Raw genomic sequence first — 14,502 nt, 5'->3', positions numbered from 1 at the left:
CTGCCACAAACACGGGCTGTGTGCTCTGCCCGCTGCCGAGATAACACGCAGACACACTCTGGCTAAAGGTACATCAGATAATGGCATCCACGGCCAAACCCCAGGCCCGCCACTGGGAAGGCCTGAGGAGGGGCTCCAGGGCCAGGTGAGGGGCAGGCGGGACTGTCTGCCTCTGGCTCCTCGGCTGAAGCCGCCCCAGGGAGGGTCAGGCAAGAGAATTCCCCTGTCTCTGCGGCCCGTTGGCCATGAGTGAACTCCACTTTTTGACCCCTGCGGGGTCCTCGGAACTCCAGGTAAACAGAAGCTCTCAGTGCTCCCTAGAGGAGGTTCCTGCAGCTGCTTCTAAGCCTCGACACAGCCTGGGCATTCTCCATGCCTCCTACAGTGTCAGGTAAGGCCAGTGCCTCTTTCATCTGCTGGGAGCTTTGAGCTGTGGTCAGGGACAGGCATGGCCTGAGGTGAGTGGGCCTCCCTGCCCTCTGCTGGCTTTCCTCACTAAGGGGGGGCATGCATGGAGGCTTGGGCTCCTTCTCTAGTGGGTGGAGGTAGAGAGAGGAGAGGGGAAGGGCTGCCAGAGGGAAGTGAGGGGCCATGGTGAACAGCCCCTCTGTCCACAGCAGGACTGGAAGCTATGACAAACGACAGATGCAGCAGCTGTGCTCTGCCCCCTTCCCCTGCTTTATGCCCCTTCCCCCCGTGTCTCCCTTGTCGATGGCCTTCCCTATTTGGATGGCGAGTGCTTGGGGAATGGGGGTGCTGGGAGCATGAGGTGTAATGAAACTGGGTGAAGGAACGCAGGGTCAACCAAAGGAATTAACAGTGTCCTGTTTGCCATCTGCCAGCCAGCCAGAGAGAGCTGGTATTCAGAGCAGCTGCTAGACAGGTGCTTTATAGAGATGATCTTCTGTCACTACCTGCCAGGGTCTACAGAGGAGGACACTGAGGCTAAAACACACTTAGGAGCCTGTCCAGAGACAACTTGGGCTGGGCAGAGCTGGGATCAGTGCTGGGGGACAAGGGGCTGGACCCTTCCAGAACCCCATGCTGCCTTTCCCTCACGGGGTTTCCTTTAAAGCCAGTGCATGGGGCCCTGGTGGGACATCGCGTCTCGTCGACAGAAGTGGACCAGGCAGATCCTCAAGGATGTCTCCTTGTACGTCGAGAGTGGGCAGATCATGTGCATCTTGGGGAGCTCAGGTAAGCTGGGGGGGGTCCCCTAAATCCTCCACGAGGACTCGAAAGAGTCTGTGGCTTGATTTGAACACCACATTGAGGAAACAGGTTCACGTTGTACCAAGGAGGCCACAGGTCTGATATTAGAATGAAATCTGATGACCTGTGTGACTGTGAATAGAACCTGGTGCTAACGTGTAATCTTTAGGAAGATCCTTGAAAAAAACGAAGTCCTGCCGAACATGTAAGTTAATTCATATTTCAGTTTGGAAAGCACCTAACACAGTGCCTGGCATATAGGGGTGCTCAGTAAACACAATTTTCCTGCCTGGAGATGGGAAAAGGAATTAAATAAGCACAAAGATGCCCATTTATCCCCCATATTCATTGGTCTTTTAAAAATTATGATGTGTTTCAAACACACAGGCAAGATAGAGAGTAAATAAAGAATGCTCGTGTCTTAACCTCTGCTTTATCAAATCTTAACATTATACCGTATTTACTTAAGATCCTTTTTTGTCTTTTTAAAGGAGTTAAATATCACAGATTCCACTGAGGCTATCTATGTGCCCGTTCCCCACCTCATTCTTCCCCTCCTGTTTCCCTGCATCAGCAAGTCATTGCTGGGGAGGGCGGAGCCTCCGGGGAGGCAGCCCCTTGAGGCTGGGGCAATGCCCTGTGAAGATCACAGCTGAGGATGCACAGCTATGGGGGGATGGGTGCATTGGCCCTGAAGAGGGAACGAATCTGTGTGGCACATCACAGGGTCCACTACACTAGGTTGTCCTGCACGTTTTAAGGTTGAAAGATTCGGACAAATTGGCTTCCCAGGAGCCTCTTGATGGAGTTCTTGCTTGCAAATTGTTGACACTTCCTGCCAGTCTTCACTTGCATTGCTTTTTAATAGAGGTGTGCAATATAAGTCTGTGATAAAAGTTAAGCATGGTTAGCCTCTTTCGACCTGGGGAGTTAAATCCACAGCCACTCCCCTGCTACAGTGGGGGGACAGCTGGATGGTAACAGTAGTGTTGTTAAGATGAAATGAAAAGGAATTCACTGGCGAGAATGGTTACACTTCCCTGAGATTTCCTTTTTTTTTTTTTTCCTATTTTGGCTACGCCACGCGGCTTGCGGGATCTTAGTTCCCTGATCAGGGATTGAACCTGGGCCCTTGGCAGTCCTAACCACTGGACCGCCAGGGAAGTCCCTCCTTTTATTTTCTTTTTACAATTTTTAACCATTTCTAATTGTATGCATGTACCATAACATCCAGGGTCATCCTAATTTTCCTTTTGATAATTATACTTCTTTAAAAAGAAAAGCTGAGTTATTCCTATAATAATGTGTCACTTGTTTCCTTCCTTGTGTAGGATAATAAAGGGTGGCATGCAGCACAACAAGGAATTGAACCCACTTCTCAGAAGTGTGTCCCACAGGCCAATGTACATCTTCATGCACATCTCAGCAGAACAGTGGGTGGAGTCCCCTGTTCTAGGGGCTCATGGGCTGGTGTCTGATGATACCTTATCATGCGTTTATGACTGTCCATCCTTTTATACTGAGCATGAATTCAAGGTAGACTGCAAGTTCCCTGAGGGTGGGAGTTTGGTCTTTTTTTTTTTTTTCCTGCTGTATCCTCAACAGTTAGGAGAGGGCTGGCCATATCGTTGGTGCTTAATCAGTATTTGCTGAATAAATGATTAAGCAAATGAATTAATTCTATGAATTACTCTTAGTTTTTCAGAAAATAACATGATTTCATTGGTGTCTCATCTAAAGCAGTATTGTTTATCAAATCTCTACTAGTGAGGCAAAAGATGACTTAGGTGTTCAAAGTCTCACTAGAGAATGGTCTGCATAATGCAAGCCTGCCTACAGTCAACCAACACTCCAGGGGAAGGTAATTTTATTTGACTCATTATTTTTGATCATTTAGGACCTAGACTCTAGGCTGCATGCTCCCTTGCAGAAGACTATTTAGTTACAGGTGATTTCTGTCCATTTAGAGAGGATAAACCCAAAGGTCACAGTTTTATGGCCCTGTAGGGCGTTAACCCTTTTTTCCTTTTTTTTTTAATTGAGGTAAAATATACATAATGTAAAATTTGCCATCTTAACTATTTAATTTATTTTTATTTTTTATTGAAGTATAGTTTATTTATAACGTGTTTCAAGTGTACAGCAAAGTGATTCAGTTATATATATGTTCTTTTTCAGATTCTTTTTCATTATAGGTTATTATAAGATATTGAATATAGTTCCCTGTGCTATACAGTAGGTCCTTGTTGTTTATTTTATCTACTTTATTATTTTTTTTTGGCCACGCCATGAGGCATGCAGAGTCTTAGTTAGCCGATCAGGGTTCGACCCTGTACCCCCTGCAGTGGAAGCGTGGAGTCTTAACCACTGGACTGCCAGGGAAGTCCCCTTGTTGTTTATTTTATATATAGTGGTGTGTATCTGTTAATCCCAAGCTCCTAATTTATCCCTCCCCCTTTCCCCTTTCCCCTTTCCCCTTTGGAAACCATAAGTTTGTTTCTATGTCTGTGAGTCTGTTTCTTTTTGTAAATAAGTTCATTTGTGTCATCTTTTAGATTCCACATATGTGATATCATATGATTTTTGTCTTTCTCTGTCCTACTTAGTATGATAGTCTCGAGGTCTGTCCATGTTGCTGCAAATGGCATTATTTCACTCTTTTTTATGGCTGAGTAATATTCCATTATGTCGTGTGTGTGTGTGTGTGTGTGTGTGTGTGTATGTATGTATGAGTATTTTTATATTTATATTATATATATATCTCACATCTTTATCCATTCATCTGTTGATGGACACTTAGGTTGTCTATTTTTAGTTTTTTAAGGAACCTCCATACTGTTTTCCATAGTGGTTACACCAATTTACATTCCCATCAACAGTGTCGGAGGGTTTCCTATCTCCACACCCTCTGCAGCATTTGTTATTTGTAGGCTTTTTAATGATGGCCATTCTGACTGGCGTGAGGCGATACCTCATTGTAGTTCTGATTTGCATTTCTCTAAAAATTAGCCGTGTTGAGCATCTTTTCATGTACCTGTTGGCCATCTGTATGTCTTCTTTGGAGAAATATCTGTTTAGGTCTTCTGCCCATTTTTTGATTGTTGTTTGTTTTTTTGATATTGAGCTGTATGAGCTGTTTGTATATATTGGAAATTAAGCTCTTGTTGGTTGAGTCGTTTGCAAATATTCTCTCCCAGTCTGTAGGTTGTCTTTTTGTTTTGTTGATGGTTTCCTTTGCTGTGCAAAAGCTTATAAGTTTGATTAGGTTCCATTTGTTTACTTTTGCTTTTACTTCTTTTGCCTTGGGAGACTGACCTAAGAAAACATTGCTGCGATTTATGTCAGAGAACGTTTTACCTGTGTTCTCTTCTAGGAGTTTTATGGTGTCTTGTCTTGTATTTAAGGCTTTAAGCTATTTTGAGTATATTTTTGTGTACCTTCTTAACCATTTTAAACTGTACAGTTCAGTGGTATTAAATACAGTCACACAGTTGGGCAACCATCACCACCATCCATCCCCACAACCTTTCATCTTGTAAAACTAAAAGCATTCTTTTTTTTGGCTGCCTTGGATATTTGTTGCTGCGTGTGGGCTTTCTCTAGTTGTGGTGAGCGGGGGCTACTCTTTGTTGCGGCACGTGGGCTTCTCATTGCAGTGGCTTCTCTTGTTGTGGAGCACGGGCTGTAGGCGCGTGGGCTTCAGTAGTTGCAGCATGCGGGCCCTAGAGTGCACGGGCTTCAGTAGTTGTGGTGTATGGGCTCAGTAGTTGTGGCTTGTGGGCTCTAGAGCGCAGGCTCAGTAGTTGTGGCGCACGGGCTCAGTTGGCCTGCGGCATGTGGGATCTTCCCGGGCCAGGGATCCAACCCGTGTCCCCTGCACTTGTAGGCAGATTCTTAACCACTGTGCTGCCAAGAAAGTCCCGAAACTATTCTTATTAAATAATAACTCCCCTTCTGTCATTTTCTCAGCCCCTGGCAACCACCATTACACTTTGTGCTTTTATGATTTTGACTACTCAAAGTACCTCATATACATGGAATCATACAGTATTTATCTTTTTTAACTGGCTTATTTCACTTATAATGTCTTCATTGTTCACCCATGTTGCAGCATATTGCAAAATTTCCTTCATTTTTAAGGCTGAGTAATATTCCATTGTATGTAGAGACATAGTTTGCTTATCCATTCATCCATTAATGGACACTTTGATTGCTTCCACATTTTAGTTATTGTGAATAATGCTGCTATGAACAAGGGTGTACAAATATCTTCAAGACCTTGTTTTCTGTTCTTTGGAGTATATATCCAGAAGTGGAATTGCTGGATCATATGGTAATTCTATTTTTAATTTATTTAGAACCTCCATACTCTTTTCCACAGTGGCTATACTATTTTATATTCCCAGCAATAGTGCACAAAGTTTCCAGTTTTTCCGCATCCTAACCAACACTTGTTATTTTCTATTTTTTTAATTGTAGCTGTTGGGTATGAGGTAGTATCTCATTGTAGTTTTCATTTATATTTCCCTAATGATTAGTAATGTTGAACATTTTTTCATGTGCTCATTGGCCATCTGTGTATCTTCTTTGGAGAAATGTCTATTCAAGTCCTTTAACCAATCTTGAACTGGCTTGTTTGTTTTCTGTTGTTTTCATTGTTGAGTTTTAGAAGTTCTCTCTATATATTCTGGATATTAATCCTTTATCAGATATAAGGTTTGCAAATATTTTCCTCTCATTCTGTGGGCTGCCTTTTTGTACTGTGGATAGTGTCTTTGGTTGAAAAACATAAGTTTAAAATTTTCATGAAGTCCAGTTTCTCTACTTTTTCTTTTGTTACCCGTCCCTTTGGTGTCACATCCTAGGGCATTAACCATTTTTGCATCTAACTTTGCCACTTATTCCAATCTTCTTTTCTCCACTACTTGTACATACTAGTTTCTTATATCCTTTTTTTTTTTTTTTTCTGGCTGCATTGGATCTTTGTTGCTGCACATGGGCTTTCTCTACTTGCGGCAAGCGGGGGCTACTCTTTGCTGCGGTGAGCGGGCTACTCATTGCAGTGGCTTCTCTTGTTGTGGAGCACAGGCTCTAGGCATGCAGGCTCAGTAGTTGTGGCATGTGGGCCCTAGAGCGTGTGGGCTTCAGTAGTTGCAGTGTGTGGGCTCAGTAGTTGTGGCACACGGGCTTAGTTGCTCCGCGGCATGTGGGATCTTCCTGGATCAGGGATTGAACCCATGTCCCCTGCATTGGCAGGTGGATTCTTAACCACTGCGCCACTAGGGAAGTCCCTTATATCCTTTTTTGAATGAGGATATGAATCCTTTTTGGTCATCCTGCTGGTACCCTCATTAATGAGTTAATAGGTATTTGACACATGTTCAAAAAAGGGTAATATTAGTTACCTTTTTCTATGTTTAAAAAAGGATCCCCAAACTAAGTGACTTCATAAAAATCATTAATTGTCTCTCAGAGTTTCTACAAGTCAGAAATTTGGAAGTGCCTTGGTTGGATGCTTCTGTCTGAGGTCCCTCATGAGGTGGTGGTCAGATGTCAGCTGGGGCTGCAGTCATCTGAAGGCTTGAATGGGGCTGGAGAAGCTACTTCCAAAGTGGCTCCCTCACATGCTGTCTAGCAAGTTGGTGCTCACTGTTACACAGTGAGGATGTGTGACGTGAGAGGAACCCTGAGGGTCACCCACAAGAGGCTGAGAAGGAGCAGCCAGACCAGCAGGATTGAACCAAGAGGATGAGGTGTCATCAAGGCCAAGGGAGAGAGATTGACAGAGAAGGGCAAGCAACAGTATCAGCTGCTGCTGGGAAGTCAGACATCATACAGAGAAGCATCTACTGGATTTGGCAGCAAAGAAGGAGGCTAGTTTTGAGATAGTGGTGGAACTGGAATCCAGGTGACAGGCTCTTTGGAAGGTCTGTCAGAGTTGAGATTGGATCCCAGAAATGTAAGGCTAGGGAGGCTACGTTAGAAGTTAGAAGAACCACAGACAAGGCTTAATATCGTGACTGGGACACTGCAGAGCACATTTAGAAAGACAACCCCAGTGAAGTCACATTTTGTTTCTTTACAAAAACTCTGCTCCCTTCCCCACGCTGACCTCTACCTGAACATAGTGGGGCTGACTCTGAGCTGTGTCAGTCATGGGTTAGATAAGAAAACCACTGCTCCAGGAGCTTGGCTCATACATCTTTGCACCCCTCAGAGCAACCAGCGGTTTCTTTAAAATATTTGAACAAAAGATCTTTTCTTTGGTTTTGCGCAAGTCATCACATCCTCAGTAGAATTCTATTGCCATCTTCTCAGACATCCCAGAACCTCCTGCCTATTTCCTGTTACTCATTCTAACTGCTTAAAAGCCTTGGTCAGGAAAGGCCTGGTGACTCCTGTTCCTGTCTCCATTAACTCTCTGGGCCCATGTAAGCTTGTGTATGGGAAGGGCCAGCTGGTGTCCTACCCTGAAGGATCACTGTAACCCTAGAAAAAGCAAACCAGGAGAAACCTCACCCTCCAGTCACCTCAGCACAGGGTAGTTAGTTCATCCCATCTCCTCTGTGGGCAAGTCCTTAGCGACAGCCAGCTGGGTTATTATGCCCAAGGCTCTCAGTGTAGGCTGAGGCCAACTTGGTTTTAACCAAAGGACTCGCTAAGCTAGTGCTTCTCAAACTCTAATATGCATGAGAACTACCCAGGGATCTTGTAAAAAGCAGAATCCGGGTTAGGAGTTGGGGCCTGAGATTCTGCATTTCTAGCAAAAGCTCTCAGGTGGAGCTGAGGCTGTTCGGCCTCAGACCACACTTGATTAAGTCAGCGAGGCTCTGGGCGGTGTCGCCTACATTCAGGAACCACCAGAGGATCCCAGGGGGTCACAGAAACAAATTCAGATGTCCTAGGATCCAAACGTTTCCAAGAACCCTGGTTTTCCTTTTATTCTGATCCTGTATTTTCTTTTTCAGCCTCAAGCAGCTTTAAAAACAAACAAACAGGAGGACAAAGCTCCTCCAGTCCTGACGTGGAGGAGAGAAACAGCTTGTCCCCTCTCATTGAGGAGACAAGCTGGAAGGACTCATTCCAGCCATGAGCTTGTCCCATGAGGCCAAAGAGAGAACAAGTCAGGGCTGGACCGCGGGTTCACCGAGGGTCTCGGGAAGTTCCCGCGAGGCCTCGTGCAGGGCCTCCTCCAGGACCTTCTCTTGTCTCCTCCCAGGCTCGGGGAAAACCACCCTGCTGGACGCCATGTCCGGGAGGCTGCGGCGCACGGGGACCCTGCTCGGGGACGTGTTCGTGAACGGCCGGGCGCTGCGCAGGGAGCAGTTCCAGGACTGCTTCTCCTACGTTCTGCAGGTGCGCGCGTCCCCGGCCCCTGCCCGGCTGCCCGCTGGCCCCGCAGCCGGCGAGGGGGCTGCTGACACATCCCTCCCCTGCAGAGCGACACTCTGCTGAGCAGCCTCACGGTCCGCGAGACGCTGTGCTACACGGCGCTGCTGGCCATCCGCGGCGGCTCCCAGGGCTTCTTCCAGAAGAAGGTGGGTACCGCCCCGGGGCCACCCAAGGGATCACCCCGCTGTGGCCTTGCACCCCCTCGTCCCTCCGCTTGCCCCTTCCTCCCCTTCGCTCTTCACACTTTAATAGTCAAGGGCTGCGCTGGCAGCCGCTAGTCACAGGTGGCTTTGGGGCACTTGAAACTGACTAGACCTACTTGAGATGTGCTGTGAGTGTAAAATACACACCAGATTTCAGGAACTTAGTCTGGAACCGCAGAATGTGAAACATCTCATTAACAATTTTTAAGATATTGATTATTGGTCAAAATGGAAATATTTTGGTTGTATTGGGTTAAAGAAATTATACCACTAAAATTCATTTCATCTGTTTCTTTCCACTCTCTAAAATGTGGCCACTGAAATATTTAGATTCTAAATGTGGCTTGCGTGATATTTCTGTTGGGTGGCGCTGTCCTGAGAGCTCTATGTTTGAACAGATATGGCTATTTTCCTCACTGTGTGTTGCCCTGCAGCCCTGTTGAGATTTTTCTCAACTTTCTTTGAGGCGTCTTGAATGTGCCTCATCCAAACTGGATTCAGTTGGTGAAGGAGGAACTATTGAATTGTCAACTCTAAGTTCCAATCTGTTTCTTTAAGTGGACCTGATTTGGAAGAGGCTGCGAGTAAACTCACAGGGGCCTTACCTGGAAACATTGCCTCGTTTCTGTCTGGGCTGGAAACATACAACCAAGGACAGGTCAACGTGCCACCTGCGAAGCAGGCACAGTTCTCTGGGAAACTGGCTCTCAGAGGTGCCGGAGATCACTGGTGACGTCTGCCTCAGAGGCTTCACCACTCTGCGGCCTCAGTGAAGGTTCCTCCTGGGCACACAGATTACATCTGCACTTCAGGCTCCAAAGCTAGCCTTCCTTTAATGCCTCTGAGGATCCAAGGGAATCCTCCATCTCAGCTGAAGGGGCAGTAGGTTACTCCCTTTTTATCACGCACCTCTGAGCCTGTCACCAGGGAGTTACTCCTCTTTGTCCCTGGTGCTGGACTCTCAGACAGGGCTTGGCCAGTGCAGCCAGGTCTGAACTGTGTCCAGAGTACCAGCAGGCTTGTTTGTTGTCATGCCAAGTCAGGAAAGGGCATTCTTCTGTTTCAGAGTCCTGGACGTGTTGGAGCATAGCTTTCACTCCAGAGGAACCTTCAAGAAAGACCATTAGCCCCACAGAGCCCTGTTCCTACCTGGAGGTTACCTTAGAGTGCTCAGAAGGCATTGCGAGGTTCTTGCTATTCTACCAGCTTATTCTCTGGGCTCTCGTATGTGGCTGGCATCCATCAGGCCTTGTTCACACACATCTCATTTCATTCTGGCATCAGCTCTATGAGGGAGGCATTATCTCCAACTTTCAGGTCAAGAAACTGACCCCCAAGGATATTAAGATCCCACACCTCGGACTGGCAGAGCTGGGACATGGACCCAGGTCCTCTGGCTCCATCATGCCTCCCTGGGCCTCACTGTGGTCTGAGAAGACAGAGGTCGGAATTTGGCCCACGGGGAGGCACAGGCATCTTCACATGACTTAGCTGCCCTGACAGTGAGTGACAGGTGAGCCCCTATGTAGGCTTCCTGTCTGCCTGCTTTAGTATTTTTGTGTCTAAAATGGGTAGGAGAGGATCTCATTGGTATCTGAGTTGGAGAAATGAAGTCATAAGCAGATCCTTTTGAGATACCCCAGGGGGAGAATCCGAGAAAGCCACCGAAGCTTTTCCCCTGAAAATGCACATATTTGCATAAATATTTAGAAAATTCAAGGTACCTGAAGTTGGTTGATGGCACATTTGCCCCCGGTGAATGGCCCCTCTCCCTGGCACTGGCAGCCCCTAAGTGTCCTGCAAAGTTTCCTATCATAAAGTTCTCCCTGCTTGAGAGTACTTTCTGAGCAAATCCAGTCCACAGGATGTAAAATCCCGACAAAGTAGTTTAGGGAGAAGGAAGTGCCTGTGATAACAGAGCAGAGAGTGCAGCAGATCTGCTTTTGTCCTCTGCGAACCTGAACATAAAGCCATGATTGATGTGGCAGGCTTTGTCCACCCTTGTGCTTCTTGGACCACTTGAGAACCCGCACAGTTTACTCTCAGTCCCAGCTCTGCCATTTGCTAGTGGTGTGACCTTGGGTAATCTGTGAACCTGTCTGAGGATCTGTTTTCTGTTCTATAATAGACAGAGTAATAATGCATCTCTCCTGGAGCTGATGTGAGGAATGAATCAGTTTATGTGAAATCACATAGCATGAGAGGATTGATGATCCCAGTGGTCCCTTCCAAGACTCTGAATTCTATTCCCAGCAGTGTTTGCAAAACATGGGAGAGGCTTCTAGCCAGAGACATCTGAAACAGATGAAGTAAATGTCTCCCCTGTCCATTGCTTCTGAGCCAGGAGGGGCAAGCTTTACTCCTTTTTTGCTGTTGCAGAGCAGATGAAAGGGACACTCAGGAATCTACCCTGACTGGTGAACACATAAACCTTGCCATGTCAAGTGAAGCTCAATTCCAGAATCCTTCCACTCTGATGGCAAGAAGAGACAATCATACTGGTTTACATATGCATTTCTAACCTCCTCCTTATTCCTTTGTATCTATTTCAGGTGTATCCCTTTCTTTTGGTCAAAGCATCATCTATTGATCCCACTCCCTGTCTCCTCTGGAACTTTGTTCCATAAATCATCCCCTCCTTTACTCCAGTTTAGTTTGCTGTTGTTGTTATTTTTTAATAGGGTATTTTAAAAAAATAAATTATTTATTTATTTATTTTTGGCTGCATTGGATCTTCGTTGCTGCACGTGGGCTTTCTCTAGTTGCGGTGAGCGGGGGCTACTCTTTGTTGCGGTGCGCGGGCTTCTCATTGTGGTGGCTTCTCTTGTGGAACACGGGCTCTAGGTGCACGGGCTTCAGTAGTTGTGGCTTGCAGGCTCAGTAGTTGTGGCTCGTGGGCTCTAGAGCACAGGCTCAGCAGTTGTAGCGCACGGGCTTAGTTGCTCCGCAGCATGTGGGATCTTCCCGGACCAGGGCTTGAACCCGTGTCCCCTGCATTGGCAGGCGGATTCTTAACCACTGCACCACCAGGGAAGTCCTCTTTTTTTCATTATAAAAGAAACACAATCTCATTAGAGATGTATGGGAACAAAACTCATTATCATATATATCAGTATTCCCAGTCTCTTTCTCTCTGCTTTCCCCAGGGCCTAATGCAGATAGGGGTACTCAGTCAGGGGAGGACCAGAAATAGAGATTTTTGAAAGGGTCTCTGGTGGGGAGATAAGCTAAGGAAGGAAAGAGGGAGAGGGAGGGAAAAGGCCAACCTTCTTGATTAGAGAGTCAGTAAAGAATTTTTTTTTAGTGATGATTGTTTTGGGGAGTTGAGTAGTAAGCAGAGGATTTCAGGGAGCTGAAGGGTATAAGATAAGCAGAGTGAGGAGAATTAGGGAAAAGGAAATTTTTAAAAGTGTGTCTGTAAGTTATAAACTGGGTTCCTTTTAAAGTCCTTAAAGAGATTCCAATAAAGATTGGCTTTATTTTTAATTACTTTTGATAGCTGGATTATATTTGATGCAAAACCACAGTGAGATTGGGCCACATGGGACTCCAGGACTTATTTGGGTTACATAGGGGAAGCCAGGTTTAGTTCAAACCAAATTGATTTTTTTAACACGTAAAACATTTATTATAATAAAGTTTCAAAAACCAAAGACTAAAAAAATAAGCTATATTGTAACTATGCCTCGGGGGGGGGGGGCGTTTCTCTATGGGCTGGACTGACTGTAGCATCTGAAAACAGGAGTCCAACAAAATCTGCATAGTTTCCTGCTGACTTTCCCTGAAGCAAGTTGAAACAGTTTTTTGTTGCTGTAAGGACTTCTGAAAAAAAATTCATGTCAATATTATTTATTTTAATCTGATACATATATTGTGATTTAAACCAAATTGGATTCTCTTGTAATAGGCGTGCTTTCCCTAGGATGTGGTGAGTCTGGAAGTGGCCCAAGCACTCAAGGGAAGCACTCTCCCCTGCCATCCTCAGCCCATGAATCGGGACACAGCCCAGCAGTGACCAGCCTTCCTGGACATTGTGTCTCTTACAGGTGGAGGCAGTCATGGCAGAGCTGAGTCTGAATCACGTGGCAGATCGACTGATTGGCAACTACAACTTTGGGGGAATTTCCCATGGTGAGAGGCGCCGGGTCTCCATCGCAGCCCAACTCCTCCAGGATCCCAGTAAGTGGGACGCAGAACTGCTACTGGCTGCTGCCTGTCATCTTCCATGTGTCTGCAGACATTTTCAGCCCTTTCTTCACAGTCTCCATTTGGAAAGGGCTTGGTTGGTTGGGAACTGAAGTCACTGAGGTTTCTCAAACTGGGGACCCAGTTTCTTTGGAAATCTAAGTAGTTCCTGATGCGATTCCATCACCCAGGTACAAAAAAGCTGTTGGACTTGGAAGCACTGCGTTTGTGTTCATGTTCAGTTAGGGTCTTCCATGAATGCCGTCCCTCCTTACTTCTTACTAGAGCAACACCACCGTGTCTACTCTGGAAAGCCAGTGAGTTTTGCTGTGACTAGAAGTATTTATGAAACGGCAGGAATTAAAATAGGATTTTAAGTGATACATGAGAAAGTATATATATTGGAAGGAGGGGCTATCAAGATGGGGTAGCCAGTCACCTGCCTCTCCTGCCTGGCTTCATTCTCCCCACTGTCTGGGTAAACCTTGCCACTTACATACACTTGGAAGAGGACATGATACATTTGGATACTTTCTTCACATTGGGGTAGACCAAGACTGCCTGCTCTTCAGAACAAATAAGAGGGATGTTCTTAAGAACAGGGTACAAAAAGTACCCTGTACCTTTTGGGTAGAAATAAGCTACAATTAAACCCTCTAAAGAATCCAAATGCCTGTCCCATCTTGGACTTTGGTTCACAGGTCAGAGTTTTCTGCAGTGCAAAGACGCAGTTCATGTTGGAAAGTGCTAGACATGAAGTGACATTATGTCTTTTTAAAAGATTTATTCAAGTATAGTTGATTTACAATGTTGTGTTAATTTCTGCTATACAGCAAAGTGATTCAGTTATACACACACACACACATATATACACATTGTTTTTCATATTCTTTTCCATTATGGTTTATCACAGGATACTGAATATAGTTCCCTGTGCTATACAGTAGGACCTTGTTGTTTATCCATCCTATGTATAATAGTTTGCATCTGCTAATCCCAAATTCCCGATCCACCCTCCCCTACTCCCCCTCTCCCTTGACAACCACGAGTCTGTTCTCTGTCTGTGAGTCTGTTTCGTAGATAAGTTCATTTATGTCATATTTTAGATTCCACATATAAGTTATATCATATTTGTCTTTCTCTGTTGGACTTACTTCTCTTACTGGGATAATCTCTAGGTCTATCCATGTTGTGAGATTTTGCCTTTTTAACCAGCCTCCTCTCAGCCTTTTAGAAACACCTGGGTGCCAGCCTGCCAGCCCTCGTTCCCTGTTAGGGTCCCCTGGATGGAGCCCAAACAGTCTATAGTGCCACACGAGAGGGTTAACGTGGTTGCTGCCTTGTCCCTTCAAGGATTCAGGCTGGATGTGCTCTGGAGCTGGGAGTTGGGCCCTTCCAGGTCAGGTGCTTTCTCCTGGGCTCAGGCCAAAGTACTGCTCACTGCACACTGTTTGGATGGGATAAGACAGCTCAACAAGGAACTGTTCAAATTTCTGAGGCTGGAGCACAG

General features: G+C 45.8%; 1 protein-coding gene across 4 annotated transcripts in view; it reads left to right on the top strand.

The window, feature by feature from the left end:
* The first annotated feature begins 29 nt into the window (after positions 1-29).
* ABCG5 (ATP binding cassette subfamily G member 5) overlaps positions 30-14,502 on the top strand; it is a 35,615-nt gene continuing 21,142 nt past the window's right edge. For 3 of the 4 annotated variants that reach the window (XR_014326646.1, XR_014326647.1, XM_082851789.1), the window contains exons 1-5: positions 31-391; positions 1,076-1,197; positions 8,432-8,568; positions 8,652-8,750; positions 12,854-12,986. Coding sequence is in view for 2 of the 4 variants with exons in the window: in XM_082851789.1 (XP_082707915.1) it covers positions 246-391; positions 1,076-1,197; positions 8,432-8,568; positions 8,652-8,750; positions 12,854-12,986 (637 nt within the window). In the remaining 2 variants the exon portion in view is untranslated. Of the gene's footprint in view, positions 392-1,075; positions 1,198-8,431; positions 8,569-8,651; positions 8,751-12,853; positions 12,987-14,502 lie in introns of all 4 variants that reach the window. The other variant, XM_082851790.1, reaches the window with a different exon arrangement.

The sequence above is a fragment of the Leucopleurus acutus genome (genome assembly GCF_964270905.1).
Source record: "Leucopleurus acutus genome assembly, chromosome: 12".
NCBI lineage: Eukaryota > Metazoa > Chordata > Mammalia > Artiodactyla > Delphinidae > Leucopleurus > Leucopleurus acutus.
This window is presented reverse-complemented; position numbering and strand designations above follow the sequence as displayed.